Source organism: Corvus hawaiiensis, chromosome 5 (assembly GCF_020740725.1).
Source record: "Corvus hawaiiensis isolate bCorHaw1 chromosome 5, bCorHaw1.pri.cur, whole genome shotgun sequence".
NCBI lineage: Eukaryota > Metazoa > Chordata > Aves > Passeriformes > Corvidae > Corvus > Corvus hawaiiensis.
The window spans coordinates 11506381-11523725 of NC_063217.1; the positions used below are offsets into that span (position 1 = coordinate 11506381).

The 17345-nt window shown below is 39.3% G+C and overlaps 1 protein-coding gene across 4 annotated transcripts in view; it reads left to right on the plus strand.

Moving 5' to 3' along the window:
• Positions 1 to 17345, plus strand: part of AFAP1 (actin filament associated protein 1) — a 114898-nt gene that overhangs the window by 33788 nt on the left and 63765 nt on the right. For all 4 annotated transcript variants that reach the window (XM_048304590.1, XM_048304589.1, XM_048304591.1 and 1 more), the window contains one exon: positions 15836 to 15964. In XM_048304590.1, the coding sequence (XP_048160547.1) occupies positions 15838 to 15964 (127 nt within the window). In that variant the 5' untranslated portion in view covers positions 15836 to 15837. Of the gene's footprint in view, positions 1 to 15835; positions 15965 to 17345 lie in introns of those variants that run through there.

Here is a 17345-nt window from a genome sequence, read left to right on the forward strand (position 1 = left end):
CTCCACAGTCACTTAGTTGTTGCTCTTTTTACCTTAGAGAAAGACAATTGGTGAGAGACTTGATGAGACTATGGAGAAAGAGCAACCCTCAAGTTCCACTTAGATGTCTGAAACTGGGCTTTTATGCCTTGTTTTTTTAATCCATAAAGGGAAGATACCAACACTCAAACCTGAAGCCTCCTAAGCTAGGAGGCTTAATGAATATTCATGCAGTGCTCTGAAAAGTAAGTACCTAAGAATTTTCCAAATAATGATTACACTTGCTGACTTTTATTCCAAGCCCCCTTCCACCCTTGCTCTTCCATTATTTCAATATAAAGTCTCAATGCTGTGGAACTGAGACCACTGGAATTTTATAATGAACATTTCAGAGTTGTGCATGCAGTTTGCTTGAATATGATGATAATTTTTACCTCTCGTTTTATTTCTCCATGTTCTTCTTGTTTCAGGCTTTTAGGATGAGCTGTTACAGTGGAATACAGTTTCACTGTAGCCTGTGATATAGTTTTTGGCTGGTGTCATCATGTCAGAGGGTGACACTAGCCACATATGGCCAGGCTGTGCCCTGGCACATGCAGCCACGAGACCAGTGGGGGTGATGTGTTGGCTTGGTTGAGTATTTTTATTCTGAAGCATTTATTCTTTCTCAGTATGAGAGGTTAAAAAATGAAATCCGAGTAGTTTTAATTAATCCATGCTGCAAATAATCTCTAGTTTGGCTTGCAATCCAGTCTTCTTCCTCCCTACTCCTGGACCTAGGTAATCCATTTCCCTGCAGGCTAGTGCAAGCCAGGAATGTAGGTCTGGGGGCCCAAGGTGACCTGTGATTGTCCTTCCAGGCCAGACTCCTTGGGTCGGGGAGATTGGGTGTCCCTCTGAGCCCACACCTCCTGCTTGGCAGCAGCTCAGCATCCTTCTGCTCCATGTCAGGATAATTAGGTGAGGGGCCCCGGGGGCCAAGAGCGCTGCCAGGATGGCTGTCAGCCCCTGACTTCTCGCCAGCCATCTGAGGAAGTTTGGCATTGTAGATCGAGGAGAGGCTGGAAACTAGAAAATCATGAATGCTTACATGGTTCTGCCATCATCATCATCGTCGTCATTATTATTTATTAACATCTGCACATCTGGTCAGGCCATGCTGTGGCTTGTGTGGAGGCAGCTCCTGCTGGTGGGATCTGCCTCCATTCACAGGGCTGGGACAGTCCTGCAAAGTCAGGGAAACCTGCACAGTTGTGTAGAAACTTCTTAATAGAATTTAATGTTATTAAAGTTATTAATAGCATAATGGTAAGCTCTACATGGTTTGAACAATGTTTTTTTTATAATTTTCTAATGCAAATATCTAGTAATTTACTATATAGGTGTTTGGGGTTTTTTTAAGATTAACAAAACATTTCTCTTCTTCAATAGCTCAATAAGAACTTTCCACTGCTTTCAGGTAACATGATTTACATCCACGTTTTCATTACAAAGCCAAAGACAAAAATAGACAACACTGTCATAAAATGTTAAAATTAGTCACTTTGTCTTGAGAGGGCCACAGCTTGATTTGGATTTTCAGATGTGCTAAGATTTAGATAACTCAGCAGCCACTGACGCTGGGAGAACTTTACCATTAATGGAAATCATTAGACAGATGGTTTTTGCATCTGAGATTTCGTCTCAAACATTCAGTGTTAGACATTCAACATGTGTATATTTGGTCTGTAGGGTTAATTTGGTGTTACAGCACAGAAATTAAATTGACACCAAATTTGTGGATTTAGAGAGTTGCAGAACATGAAACTTTTCCCATTTTTCACTGGTGTCCCTGTGAGGGAAATCCCAGGATGTGCATAGAACTCCCCCAGCATGCAGTGTGGTTGGGACACTAGCCCTCGATGTGTTCTGTCACTCCTTGTGAAATGTCAGGAAATAGGACACAGAGGACCACATGATTCTTTCATTATCCCAGTACTGCCTGATCCTAGCATAAAAGGAAATTCAAACCAGCCTGAGTTTGTGACTACTGCCCCACAAGCTTCACAGAGTATTAATTTAGGTACAAGTATGTCTATGGTCATGTCCTACCATAAAGTTACTCCAGCATGAGTGGGTATCTGTCCCCTGCTTCAGTCCATCCTGTGGCTGCACAGGCACACATGCCAGCCCAGAGAAGAGGCAGAAAGGACAGCCTGGGTTTGAAAAAGGCTGAGGTTTGGGAAAGGTGCCCATGGCTGCTTCTTTTGGTGGCAATGCCAAGTTATGCTCCGTGACAGTCTCTGTGGTACTAAGCCTGCCTCAGTTTCCCATCTGTAAACCACAGAGTGCTGCTTTGGAACCCAAAAGGATGGTAAGAAAATGGAGTAGTCTCCAGTGCCTGAGAATGAGCACTGCTTTCTAAAAGTTAGGAGATAATTGCTTTCCTGATTCTCTCACTTGAAAAATCGCAAAGGCTTTTTTAGAATCCATTCCTTCATCATAAAAATTTCTTGATTTAGCTTTAGTCAGTATTCGTCACTTTGCCATCTGGAATGAAAAGAATGTGTAAGCTGATTTTGCCTTTCCTTGTATTTCTCTTAAGGAAAATTGTGGGTAAAAAAAGTGTAATCATGAGAAAACAGATTAAAGAGGCAAAGAAGACAAAAAGCCATACCCCAAGAACACATTTGCATCTTTCCTATAAACAAGCTATTTAACTGAGATAAATCTTTCTGTTTTTCTCCAAGGAATGCTGTGAAAGTTCATGGACTGTGAATGACCTATCTTTCTCTTGTTTATCTTCTCATGTTTTTTCCTTTTCATCAGGACCGCCTGGCCTTTTTGAAGCACCTTTCTGCCATTCTCAAATGCTCCAAAACAAGGGCTAATTTAAATAGTTCCTATTTCTCTACTGGTATTTTCTGCGTTTTGCCAATTGTCTTTCCATTTCTTGCTTCTAAGAGGTGAAGGAGGTCACCTAGCATTATTTTATTGCTAATATATGTGTCTGTCCTGAGCCCCTACGACTATGGGGACAGATCTAGAAAGGACTAGGACATGACTGAGTATTTTATCCGTTCTAATGTTCTTTGGGTTTGGTTGGTGGTTTTTTTTTGTTTTGTTTTTCTTTTTACTTTTTCTTTTTAGTTTTAGAAGTTTTCTTAGCTATAGCCATGGTTCTCAAACTGTAGCTTAAGAAAAAAATGGTTGCAAACATATGTCTTAGCAGTTTTTTCACTTCATTTCAAAGTGCTTTGAACAGGAGGAAAATGGTTTGGGCTTTGTTTTTTTGTAGATACATACATTTTGCTAGAATTCCCCTAAGTGGATTTGACTGCTCAGTTTCTTATTGTAAATAATTTCTAAGTTGAATGATGAAAAATACATGTAGGGTAAAATATATTTTACTAGAAGGCTTTTAAAAATGCTCAATTTGATGATGTTCCTACAAGAAGTTTCTAGTGTGTCTTCCATGGAAAAGAAGAGAATAGATTTCTATCTCAGATTATTTCCCCTGAAGCCTGTGAAATTAGTCCTTCTCTAAAATCAGTATGTTGCAATCTATGTATAGGGAATGCCTTTTTGAGACTTTCTCTGGATTAAAGGCCACAGAATTACGATTTGTATGAGATATGTAACCTCAATATATATGCTTGATTATTCTCACATTTTTGCTTTTCTTCATGCAGTGCAAATCAGATGCAAATAGGAAACTATTAGGAATAGATGATCAAGATGATAAAATGCAATTTCACTTGTTTCCTTAACAGCCATGAACAGCCCCTAGAAACTGGACTGGGAAATGTAATTTATACAAGCAAGACCAGTCCTGAGTTTTCTGTACCTTTTTGCTTGTGAAAGACCTTTTTATGTTCTTTGAAAGAGATGTACGCTTTATTAATTTACTTTTTAACTCTAATGAACGTGTATGGGGGAAGAAGAAGGGGAAAGTAAGGGAGCACAGACTAGGAGGAAGATTCAGTCCAATTTGTTTCAGGGTCTACAGTTTGGTCTCTCTTGATGGAGGACAGATGCTGTCAGATTAGAGGCCACTGTTACCCCATATGAGTTGCAAAAAGGGTTGCATGTGTAGCCTAATAATGATCTAAGGAGGACAGATGTAGCATTAGCTTCTGGTTCAAGCAGCCACTGTATTAATTTTCAAGTGAGCAGCAGCAGCAGCAGATGGTGAGATGAGGCAAGGATGCAAATGTTTGCCCTGGACAGCTTTTATCTTTGTGCGGTGGCTGTGGCTGGTGCTGGGCGGAGCTGGCAGGGCCCCACCGCCGCCCCAGCTGGTCTATCCCAGCCTGGCTTCGAGGGATCCTCACCGGGCTCAGCTGCCACACACAGGCCTGACACGGGGTGTTTGTGCTGTGATGCAATGGGATAACTTTTATAGGGAGTCAGCACATTTTTGATAATAACTGAGACCAACAGATGCATCAGTCTGTGGTTTCCTAGTTAGGTTATGAGTCTGTGAAAAACAAAGCACATAAACTCAGGAAAATGTGCAAACTTGCTATAAACTCTAATCGTTGCTGTTCTGCTTTTTTCCTGAGGGAGGGTGCTGGGTTTTTGCCTTTGTGATCTCAGTGGGAGGACATTTGGCAGTGAGTATTCTTTGTTACTCAGGAATACGGGAAAAACTGGGGAACACATTTTGGCAAATGTGGTTAAACAAACCATCCAGGATCTCATCCAGCCATACAGAGCATTGGATTGATGGCACACCCAACCCCTGGTGAAGCTCATGTTGATCAGGATCCCTCAGCTGTGACAGAAGTTTGGTGAGGACAAATGGACATGCAGTGAACCTCTTAGTCATAAAATGTGGCTTCCCTCCCCAAGTGATACTGCTGAAGTGTGCTCAGAGGTAATTTGTGCTCACTGTGTAATTTGAATATAGGGTTTTGTTCTGAACCCAATGGTCCATTTGTATCTTTGTGGTATCCATCAGTTGACACAAGTGGGCAGTCATGGAGAGAATATGCTGAGGATGTAGGTAAAGTGCTTTCCTTTTTCTCTCCTGTGGCCTGATAGGAAGTTTTTAGATGCTGTAACAGTGGGGAGCTGGTGTTGCTTGTGCTGTTCAGTCCCATGGCAGCACTTTTTACAAACAATAAATTATGTCCTTGACCTGAAGAAATGCAGCCAGGCTCAGGGTGAGTGAGAGCCACTGGTAATGGTAACATTTTGGACATACGTCCTCAGAGCTTAGAAGTATTCTTGGAATATGGAATAATAATTTTTTTTTTTTTTAAATACCACCTCTCTGTTGGAAAGGGCCAGGTGTGAGGGGGAGGACGGAGCTGGCACAGCTGGCCAGGCAGTGCCTGAGCTGGTGCCAGGATATGTTCTGGCAGCTGCCCTGGTCTCCCATCCTCAGAGCTGCATTCTCCCACTGCTGGCAGGAGGAACAGACATCTGTCTGTTTGTCTGCTCTGCTCCTTTTGCATAGGAATGAAGTTAGTGCCTTTTAGATGTTAATAACTAAAACACATCTTTTTTCTCTCTCTGAGCTCATCCTGCTGCTGTGGTTAGTGAAACTGATCAGAAGGATTGGAAAGTTTTTTTTACCATGGGAAAACATTTGCAGGATCTGAACTAAAGGTAGATAAAAAAACCAGCTGCATGACAAGACATGGCACAATTGTTGGTCAAGGGAGAATGTGAGGGTTATTGCTGAAGGGAAGGCTGAAAGAAAGAGGGATTTCATGGAAGAGAGGGAGGCTGCTTGGCAGGGAAAAGGGAGGCTGTTCCAAACATATGGGGCAAGGTGACCAGATGTAAAAAATCTAGATAATGTCCAGAAAACAGAAAATGATGCAAGGGGAGTGCAAGCCATGGAGGCAGATTTTCTCTGGGATCTTGTAGGTAAGTCTGTCTAGCACAGTCTGTATTCCAAAGAGGTGCAAGGCTGATTGGATAGAGGAGGAAAGGTGGCTGGAGCAGCCTGAGAGAAAGATGTTGACAGCAGTTTATTACTGTATCTTAAACATATGTTTTCTGCTTTCATGATAAATTCAGAGTACATCCATAATTAAAATGAAATCTCTGTACCATACAAGTATTTACTGCATGTCCAAGCTTGCAGTGAATTAGTTGGGCATCAGTGAAACTGTGCGAAGTACGCCAGATAAAGACCCAAAATTTTGAATAAGTATTTTCTTTTTATGTCGTGAGGGGAAATAATTTTTATTTATTTTGTATCTTCTGAAGATGCCTTGTTTTCTGGCTGATTAGTACTGCAGATGAAAATAATCATCCATCAATACTATGGATATTGAAAATAATTCAGCTTTACAATTATCGTATTTCAGATGTTACGTTGGTGACATGGTGCCAGCTTCTTACATGAGATTTGTGGGGTCTAAATCCAGTCACGAAAATTGTGCCAGAGCATTTGTGCTCCTCTCTTCAGCATGCTCAGTTTCAGGTCCCATCATGGTAGTATTGCCCATGTCCTGCCAGGGCAGTGAGCCTCTCATGCATACTGTAGCCATTCTTTAAAACTCTCACCATCAGTTCCAGCATTCCATGCTAGAATATTTAAATGATGAGGTTTCTGTATATTTTTAAAGGTGGGAAAATGAGGTTTTGTGACAAAATAGCATTTTGAATTCCAATACAGTCCATAGCTCAAGTGGCAAAATTTCAGTTGACTTACTGGACCAATTTATTAGTATAGTCTTTAGTGCCATTTCTTTTCTAAAAAATACATGAAAGTGCACTTGTTTGACTTCTAATTCTCCTATTGTAAGAAAATATAACTTAGTTTCAGAGGCCTAGGTTTTCGTTGTTTTCTGAAATGTAGTTTCTGACTTTATCTTCTTTTAGAGAGAAAGTGTAACCTTTGATCGTTTATTAACACATGGAGACAAAAAAAAGGCCCTTGAAGTTGGCTATGTAGAGCTCCTTTAGCAAGTGTGGATCCCACTCTTGGCTGATCTCTTCCCTGTGGTCAGGGTGTTTGCTGCTGCCTTCCTTTGTAGCAGCCTCTGTCCAAGCCCCTGGATCAAATCCAGGCTTCCAGCACTCTCTTTGCACGCCATGGGAGGGTTACATAGGGACCCTTGGGCTGTCTCGTTTGGCATACTGCAGAGATGTGCTGAGTGAAGGAGCTGAAAGGAATAATTTGCCTCAGGCTGGCTGAGCACAATTTTTTGTTTTTTAAATTTATTTTCAGAAATTATAAAATTAAAAGTTTATTTAATTTTCCTTTCTTCATAGTAATCATGAAGGAGAACCAGAAGGAGGAGAAATCAGAGAGACATTGATATATTTTAGAGAATTAACTTGAGAGGCAGAGGGAATTGAAATTCCCCATTTTAGAATTACAGCTTTCCTACTTTATCACAGCTAGCTGAATCCACTGTTGAAAGGCATATATTGCTGTTTTCAATAGAGAATATATTTCATACATTTATGGATCATGCATGTCATCTGTATCTATTAATAGAAATTTTCAAAAGCCTGGCAGAAAAAGCAGAACATGCTTCTCTCCTTGGGGAAAGCATCAGACAATAATCAATGTATGGCAGAAGTTACTCATTGCATAATGAACTCAGCAGTGAGAACTGTAGTATAAAAGAGTGTTGTAGGACAGAAAAAAAAGGGGTTTTTTTCCACCTTCACATACAAATGTGAGAACTTCTGGATCTATGCTTATAAAAAGCAATATTATCTCATTTCTGGCTCTAAAATAGCTGCACACTGGAAGCCTGGAGCTCCAGATCCACAAAATGAAAACTATTCTTCAATTGTACTGCTCTTATGGATGACATGATCAGACTCTGGACTTGAACAGTTTTCAAGTTTGCTATTTGACGTGGATAATAAAATTGTGTTGCTCAATACAAAACCACCAAAATATAATGTGGAGTTCCTGCTGTTGCCATATTTGTATTTCTTTCTCATTGTTCTGCTATTCTGTTTCTCCATTCCATTAACTTCCTTAATTTACTGTCTCACACTTCTGCTGGATATGTAGTTATTCATAACTTTGAAAGACATTCTACCCTAAAAAGGGTGTTCAGCTGAGGACCCGAGTGAAGAACTTGCAAGGGGCACTGCAGTGCTTTGCTTTGTTTTTACTGGCACAGGTCACTTGTTTCTGTGTGTCTCAGCCTTTTCTGATCCCCATTTCCCCTGGGATTTGGAGACAGGCACAGACTTTCACCTCCTACCACAGATTATCTTTCTTCTTGCATCATCAGAGGGAACTGCTTTTCTTTTGTGGAATTGGAGTCTGTTCATTAATTCTGTAGTGACCACTTATCTTCTGTGGTTTGTAGGAAGAGAGGAGGTGAGCTAATGCAGGAGCCAGGAGACAGGACCTGGAATATCTTGTCCTGGTGGAATGATGTCAGCTCATACATTTGGAGATGGTTAAATGCAAGAAATTTCAATTTTCTGCTGTAGAAGGGTAATGGGAGTCCAAAGAGAAACTCAGCCTGAAGGCCAAGAGTGCCAAGAGGCAGGAGGGTGAGACTTAGCCTGCTGGGAATCCAGTGAGAATGAAATCCATGTTCATGTGCTTTACAAAGTATGTTACATTTATTTTGGGAACAAAAGAAATCTCATATGGAAAACATACTTTAGATAAAACTTTGAACAACTTTATAAAGTCCACTGTAAGTTTCTTTAGTTAGTTATCAGCAATTTTTTTTCTTTTTGGCTAGCATATTATGAGTTCCATGTAGGTAATTGGTACTTAAATAAAATTAAATGCCTTTAACACTAATTATATTTTCTTCTTTTTTGGTTCTTCTTCTGTTTCTTCTTTCTTTTTTCTTTTTCATTTCTCCTTGTTTCTTATTTTCCTTTTTTGTTTTTTTTTCCTTTATTTTTTTTTCCTTATTTTTTTTCCTATGAGTCTCTGAACTTGCTTAAAACCAGACATTCCTCTCCAAACTCTGTGGCATTGCTTAAACACTGGTCTGTACTTTAAGAAATAAACGTTTTATCCATGCTAATGGATTACACCCCAGCACTGCTGTCACTCATTGCATGGCTGTAGGATTTTTGGCGTGGCTGTAGGATTCACTGGTGGAGTAGGACTTTTGGCAGCTTGTTTCTTGTCCAAACATTCCTTAATGCCCTCCCACCTCTTGTTTTATCACCCAGGTATTGTACCAGTAGCATTTGGAGCTCTGATAGCTGTTTTGGACAGCTGGTTTTGTAAAAGCCAATTCCTGGAAAACTGAAGCAGAAGGAAGAAGGAAAAGAGAAATACATGTGGGTTGTGGCTGAAGTGATCCCTTGACAGTCATTGAAGTTGATCATAAATATGCATGAAACAGGAAGAGTTTTTAGTAGACGTGTTTTGCCTCTCTTGCCCCAAACTGTCTGGAAAGAGACTTTGTGAAAGGCCGAGGAGCTCCAAATTTTAAACAAAAGATGATTGTTGACAGTTTTTAAAGAAGTGTAATTATTTTTGTGCTAAAACACTCTAATGGAAATCCTTGTATATGTTTTACTTGCTTCATACTAGTTCTTCATCCATAGGGCTTCATTTACTATTTAGGGTTCATCCCTTTTTAACACACTACTATTCTTTCCTCTAATGCCATGTATTGTTGCAGTGGGGATACTGCAACATGCATATATCAAACCAGGAGTCCCGTGGAAAGGAAATATATAGGACAGACAGATTCTTGATAGCTGTTTCAGAGAGATGTTTATTTCTCCAGCCGCAATGTATCCCCAAACTGATCATCTTCACTTTCTGGAGCAGGATTTAGGATATTTATCAGGTAGAATCCATCACACCTTGTACACTGTGGTTATAAGGGCAGCAGAGAAAGGCCAGTGCAACCAAGAGAAAACTCTTCAAGCGAGAAGTGTTGTCTCCTCATAGGGTGTTCCTCAAGCAGCAAGCCTTGTCATTTCTTGGGGGAGAGGATTTCAATACAGTTTTCAAGTATGTCAAATAGTTTCTGGTAGCATTATTGAAAAAATTAAAAATTTTTGCTACTGCTAAATATGCTCTCACTGCCTGCTTTCAGATTTTTTGTGCTTCTATGTAAAATTCTTTTCTTGGATAATGATAAAATAGTCATGAAAGGTACTTTTCTATTAATTGCTGGTTTCAGGATATTTGTAACTGCATTATAGGATTGAGTGGAAGTGAGTTAAAGTGATTTTGTGTTTTCTTCATAAAGATTTTTGCCTTGTGCCTCTACATTCGTTGTAGTGTCCCTGATATTTATAGCATTATAAAATACAGCCATGGTTTCCTCAGCAGTAGTCTGTTATGAGCTTTTTAATAAAATATTCAAATTCCGCATCCAAAACTAAGGATGGTGACACTATTTCAAGAGAAATGGGTATAAACATGAAATTCATATTCTGCTTTTTATTGTAAATGAGATCATATGTCTGGTTTCTGCAGTGTTGCTTGTGTGCCTAAATACCAATGAGGGTTTTTTTAAAGATTATAAGAGTCTCTCTCTCTCTCTCTCTCTCTCTCTCTATATATATATATGTATATATATAAGATTAGCCTCAATACTACTCATAAATCCAATCATATTTGTTTGGGGAAGTCAAATGGGATCACCCCCCCCCATGAAACTAGGGCTCAAAATGCTGACATAGATCTTTGGCTTTCCTGGAACAGGTACTTCAGGTAAATACACATCTCTCTACAAACAGGGGTAGCGAGGTGAGAGTCTCTGGCCTGTATTGTATAGAAAGTCAGATTTGGTGATTTCTTGTAGTGGGTCTCTGTTCTAACCTTCAACATCTGCAAATGACAAACTAAACAGAGAACAGAAAATGTAAGCACAGAGAGATTTGATTCAGCAGTGTTCAAGGAACTGATCAATAGCATCTTCTAAAAAATGGAAGCTCAATTTAAAATCATATTTCCATGATAGATTTGTATATTCATGTATTTTCATACATGCATTTATAATAGACATGCAAGCATGGAAGTGAAGTTACTTTGTGTGGAAGGTTTGTGCTGTATGGACAAGACAATAATTAATAAACATACTTCCTGTCCTCCTTCCTGGTCTTGAATTTCTTTTTCTTTAGAAGTTCATCAGTGTGTGTTAGTCAGCTGAAAAACACTTTCAGGTCATTTGCGCTATGGAAAGGTTAAGAAATACTGTAACTGCTAGGAGTAACAAAAAACCAATCTGACCATTTTTCTAATGAGCTCATCCTTGTAGTTTCCTCTGGTTAAAGCAACCTTGAAATCATGTGTGGGATATAGTCCTGCTCCTACCATTTTTTTCTAATCAACTGGAAGTGAAAAATACATTCTTTTAAAAAACGGTTGTAGGCTAGTACCCGTAAACATAGATTTGGAATAATTGCATCATCATGCTTTTTCAGCCCCAGTTGGTTTTAGTTCTGGTTTGGAACAAAATCTGCAGTGTGATGTAATTGCCTTCCTCTTATTATTTTTACCTTGGTGTATTCTGTTGCTGGCTTGTGTATATAGTTTTTATGTGCTGCCATTTGAAAAACTTTAAAGCTCCTGAGAGCCGGTCTTGGAAACCCTTCTGGATTTATCACTGGTTTTTTATTTGTGCATGGCAATTACAGCAGTCCATTAGGGGCCTATAATTCCTATTGAGCATAGAATGGACTTCTCATCGTTTAATATGGAATGTGATTTTGTTCCTCAGTCAAGCTAAAATCAGCTTACTGTGTGATTACCATCCCTGGGCTCCACCCTGCCTTTCGCCACCTGCCACTTACAAGTAATTCCTTTGGCAATGAGAATACAGCCAAAGCTGTCAAATAAATTGGCCCCTTTTTGAGAGCCTTCTTCTGATTATTATTCTTTCTTTGTGGTGATGTCAGATTTCCAAGGGTAATCTCTCACTGGAGGAGTATGTTTTTCTTTGGGACTTGCACCACCCGCTCCTTTTGAGTCTCCGTTTAAGAAACAATGATTGCTTACTGAAAATATGTAGATTTTCTGTTATTCAGTTCCATTACTCTTTTTGTGAGCACATCATCACATTTCTAGGAAGGAGAAAATAAGGTTCTTCAATCCAGAAGATCAACCAAGGATTGACAACAGGGAAACTTGTTTTTTCCCCAGAACATATAAATTTATTTGTTGCCATCTTGGAAAAAAGTTTTCACTACTTTATTTCAATACACTTCATGGCAGTATTTCAACTCTTTCCTTAAGCAGCAAAAGTACTAACAGAGGAAAGTATGCTTTTAAGATATGTGGAAAGAGTGTTTCTTGCTAGCTGGGAACAGCGTTTCCCTTCTTTCTTTTTGGATGTTTGACATCAATGCATATATAAAGTGAAATTCAGAACTTCCTTCCTTCACACTTTGATATTTCTGATGCTATTAACTCCCGCAAAAGAAAATTCATCCCTAATTCAGTCCTGGTAGAAACAATGTCCAAGTGTTCATGTCTAGCATTTTTTAACAGCTGCTAACAATTTCATTCTGTTGTTGCACTAAAATTGTAAATTAGCATTTATGGCTCCTTGCTTGAAGTCAGTGTCACACACCTATGAGCTTACAAAGGCTGGAGGAGCAAGTCTTGTCATGCTCTGTATTCCTTGGTGATGCACTACTCAACCTTTGAACCACAGTGCTGCACGCCAGGCCAAGGGCACATGCACTGAGTGTGAATGTGTTGCTAAGGCAGCGGTTTTGGCATGTTTTAAGTATTGCCTCACTGGTATCAGGTCCATCTTACCATCCTCTTATCTGTCCTAACCAAAGCTTTGGATATTGAAATCCTCTGCTGGGGCAGTTAAATTGCTTCCAGTACCTTAGGTGGGCTGGTCATTGTAGGTCAATGGGAAGGGGTCACCAGGGACTGCAATGCAGATTTCATCCAAAGACATAGAGGAAGGCCACTTATGGTACAATCAGAAGAGATTTGGGCTGGTGCCACCTGCCAGAAGTCTCTCCAGCAACGGTTCCCTATCTCCTCTCCTCTTGCTTCCTTGTCTCCTTGCCTTGTAACTCCCTCTTGCTCTAATTTCTCATTGTGCAATCCATCTGTTTATATTAGATTATAAGATCCTGAGAACAAGGATCTGATAATTTTTAATAACTGAACACGGTTATGTACTCTACATATCAAAGGTATCTGATCCTTTCGTCCTTTTTTCCCTTCCTAAAAGTGAAGGTTCTCAGCAAATAAATGAGGTGACTGTGGCATATGGTATTCTTTGGTGAAGAGGAGAAGGGAGAGCTCCCTTTCAGCCTATTTACAATCCCTTGCCTTAAAGAAATTAGGACATGTGGCATTGCAAAGAACTTCTAGTGCAGTAATATATGCAATTACTAACAGTAATTTATATGGCTGTTTCCTACATGAAAAATATACATTCCTTGTACTGCATACTGATTAGGTTTCACAATGATTGCCTAGATTCTATGGTAATGATAGCTTTTGAAAGGCATGTATCGTAACAAGTAACTATTAAAATATTCATATATTCTGTAATTAAAATGAACAATATGAATGCATTTTATATTCAAAGCATACTTAAAAGCAAGAGACCACTATACACAGAATGGAATATACATCTTATCTCTAAACTGTATAATTTGAGAAAAAAATAAGAGCTGATTGCTTGGGTATTACTTTTTTTGGTTATAGGGCCTTTTTATTTCTCCTCAAGTCTCACGATCACTTTCCACTTTGCAAATCTGAGCTTCTGCCTTTGTGCTTCAGAAAGCTGTATGCCATATATATGTTGTTGTCTCATTATTTGAACGACTCTGGAAATAATAGAGTTGTTGTGAAATACTTTGGATTTCTGACAGACTTCTAGAGAACTTAGACAGCTACAAATGTAAAGGCGAAATAAATTACCGTTGTAGCCATGGGATGTTTTTCATAAGTTACACCGTGAAGTGAGCAGACAGTTTTCTTGTCATTTTAAATACCTTCTTTCTGCCAATATATTGTGAAAATCTTTGAGAAACATAGTTCCTGAAAAGGTGGACAGTTTATACTGCTTAGGTGAATAGAAGAACGTAGTCACCAAGAAAAACTTGGGCAGGCTGGAATTATCTGTACAAATTAATAGTGTCTTTGAGAAAATTAAGAGTTAAGGGTCTGGAGCAAAAGTCTTAATGAGGAGTATCGAAGGGAGCTGGGATTGTTTAGACTAGAGAAAATGGGATTCAGGGTGGACACTTTCTACAACTACCTGAAAGGAGGTTGTAGGGAGGTGGGTGTCAGTGTTTTCCCCCAAGTAACAAGTGACAGGATGAAAGGAAATGGATTCAATTTGCACCAGGGGATGTTTAGATTGGATATTACGAAAAAATTTATTCCGTGAAATGATGGTCAAGCATTGGAACAGGCTGCCCAGGAAAGTGGTGAAGCCACTGTCCTTGATAAACACATGGATGTGGTGCTTAGGGACATGGTTTAGTGGTGGACTTGACAGTGCTGACATTGGACTTGATGATCTTTTACAACTGAAATGATTCTATGAAAATACTTTCCCACGCGTACTTCTTCAGGGATTTCTTTGTTGAGATGTTTTCATGCCCTGGTACATCTTCTGTGCCTGCTAGTAGTTTGTTGGGTTTGCCAGAGCAGTCAGACCTCAGGTAGAGTCTCCAAATGCATGGGAGAATCTGCATTTCTTGGAGACAAGAATAGGCCAATAGCCCCTTGCAGGAGTGTAGCTGACATCTGCAGGCTTCCCTGCACTGTGGTGTTGTCAAGGGTTGTTTAAACATCCAGACACATTCTCAGAGATGGAAGAAAGGATTCCAGGTTCACTTGGGTAGACAATTGTATCAGAAAGGTTTTAGGAGTAGGGAAGAGCTGGTAAGGGAGTAAGCAGCAAAGAATGTACCTTTTAGAGGTCTGAAGAGGCTTAGCAGCAGTTGCCCAGTTAGGCCTTGAAAAGACTATAAAAATAAATGTGATTAAGTAGAGAAGAATTTAAGTGGAGGCATTTTGGAATGAGGATATGAAACTATAAATAGTACATCCCCTTAAGCGAAGGGACCAGAGAATCTCAGAATTGTGAGAGAACTGAAGCACGAAAATGTGGTTCAATACCATGGGTTTCCTCATGAACCTGCTGAAGAGATATCATATGATCAGGCTGTAACAAAGGTGTTTGTATGGTCTGAGCTACTGCAGTAATTAGGACAATGCAAGACTTTAGGGATAATTTGAAAGGAAAAAAGTAGAACTGTGTGTATAAACTTCATTGATAAAAAAATTGAGAAGCACTGGGAATAGAGAGAAGGAATGCAATTTTTTCCGGAGAAAGTTGAAGAGCTTTGAGATCTGGAATAATAGAATGGGATGAAATGTGAAATATATCACTTGGAAGTATTATATATCTGGGGAATGATAAGAAAATATGTGAGAGGTTGGGAGCTTGTCTTTGGAGATCATAAAAAAGAAAAATCACTGTAAAGAAAAAGAATACCTGCTCGTTCCTACCACAGCAAACAGAAGAAAAAATATGAAGGAAAGAGAAAGATTCATTAAAATATCAGTGGTGTCTAGAAGCTTTACTGAGTCTTAAATTTCTTGTGCAGTTAGAAATTTTGCACTTTGTTAGTGGGAGGGGAATCAGGGTGGCAGTGGTAGAAAAGCCAGGGGCCACCATTCCTACATGTAACTTGTCTGGTGCTGGCTTCATCATGTGGCATGTGAAAAGATACATCTTTCAGTTTGGAAATAAATGTTATAAATGCAAGCAAAACTCACTGATGGATTATTCTGTTGGATCTATTAATGTTTAATAATGTTAAAGTCTCTTTCCATCAGGGAGGACCATACATTTTTAAGAAATACTAGAAAATAACTATGAATTTGGATAAATGAGAATTAACTCTTACCTTTTTTCCCAATGGGACTTTTCAGAAAAAGTAATTCTATTTGTTTGTCTTTCAGCCATGGAAGAGTTAATAGTTGAGCTGCGCCTGTTTCTTGAACTTCTGGACCATGAATATCTAACTTCCACTGTCAGGGAGAAGAAGGCAGTAATAACTAACATTCTCCTGAGGATACAGTCATCAAAAGGTCAGTGCCGGGGTGTGTTTTCTCACTTGCAGAATGCACAGAATAAGTCTGTACTCAGTGAAATAACTTTAAGAGCTGAAGACAAGCTCTAAATTGAAGCAAGAAAGAAAGACGGGGGAAGCCAAAGTGTAATTTACCTGAATGTTTTCCTTTATGTCCAGCAGTAAAATAAAGCAAAAGACCCACTTAGAAGTATCTTGGGTACACATGGGTGAATCCAGCCACAGAATTATTTCCTACATAGAATGTTTTCATTTCTGCTGGCAGAGTGGTTACTTCATTTTATTTGTGCCAGTAATGCTGTTTGTGAGTTTTGATGTCAGGGAGTGCTGGCCACAGCACGGTTTCATCTGTGGCAAATGACCCAAATCCATCAAAAGGCTTGATACTGAGGTGGAGTCTGGTGCATAGCTGATACAGGAGTGCCAAGCCAGAGATAGGAAATGGCTGTCAGAATGTTCGGCTTGCATTTTGCAATTAGACTCACTTTCTCATTTTCTTCCTATCTAAAACGATTTTTATTGCACAATTGCTTGTCTCCATCAAGATTATGGAACTGAGTGCAACATAAGTGATTCACTGTGTACAGGAGCCTTTCCACAGAGCTTGTGTGAAGAACATTCCTCACTATTTTTTCTAACAGTACTCTTATATTTTTTACTTCACCTTTCTGTATGAAGTGACCTCTGGGCTAAAAGACCTCTGTCTCCACTACATTTGACAGAAATACTGCCAGTGTAAACCTCCAGTTTAGATTGTTGATAAATACCAGAGTTTGTTGAAGAAAAATGCCACATTGTGAGCAGCTGTATTTCTGATTTGTTTCTTCTCTGGTACTAGAAAAATATGGTCTTGTTTGATGCAGTGTTTCCCCCATTTACTAAAGAAATAGTTTTTGTCACGGGATTCAAGTCCAAGGAGATCAACTATAAAGTAATGATTGTCCTCTTTTCCATTTTGACATTCTTAAAGACCCACTGCTATTTCTACTTCATACTGAGAGATAGAGGCAGACACCAATTTCTCATATTGTGGAAGGAGTCTTCATGCTCCAAAAGCTCATCAAAATACACCAAACCAAACTCTTCAAAACCAAAATCTACAGGTGTGAACCTACAATTTGATGTGTTTATAAACAGCTGTATTTTAGTGAGGTTTAAAATAACCTCAGCAATGCTGAGCTGACACTGCATGTTCTTCCTTCAATCTTTGCAACTAGATTTATTAAAAAAAAAATCTGACTTTTTCAAGAAGTCAGGTGTCATTCTGTTGCCAGCTTTGAAAACACAGGGGAACGTTGTCAATATTCTTTCGGGATTGTGGATGGTGCTCCGGGATGAAAAACCCTCCACCTCACAGTGCTGAGTATGTTTCTGGACTC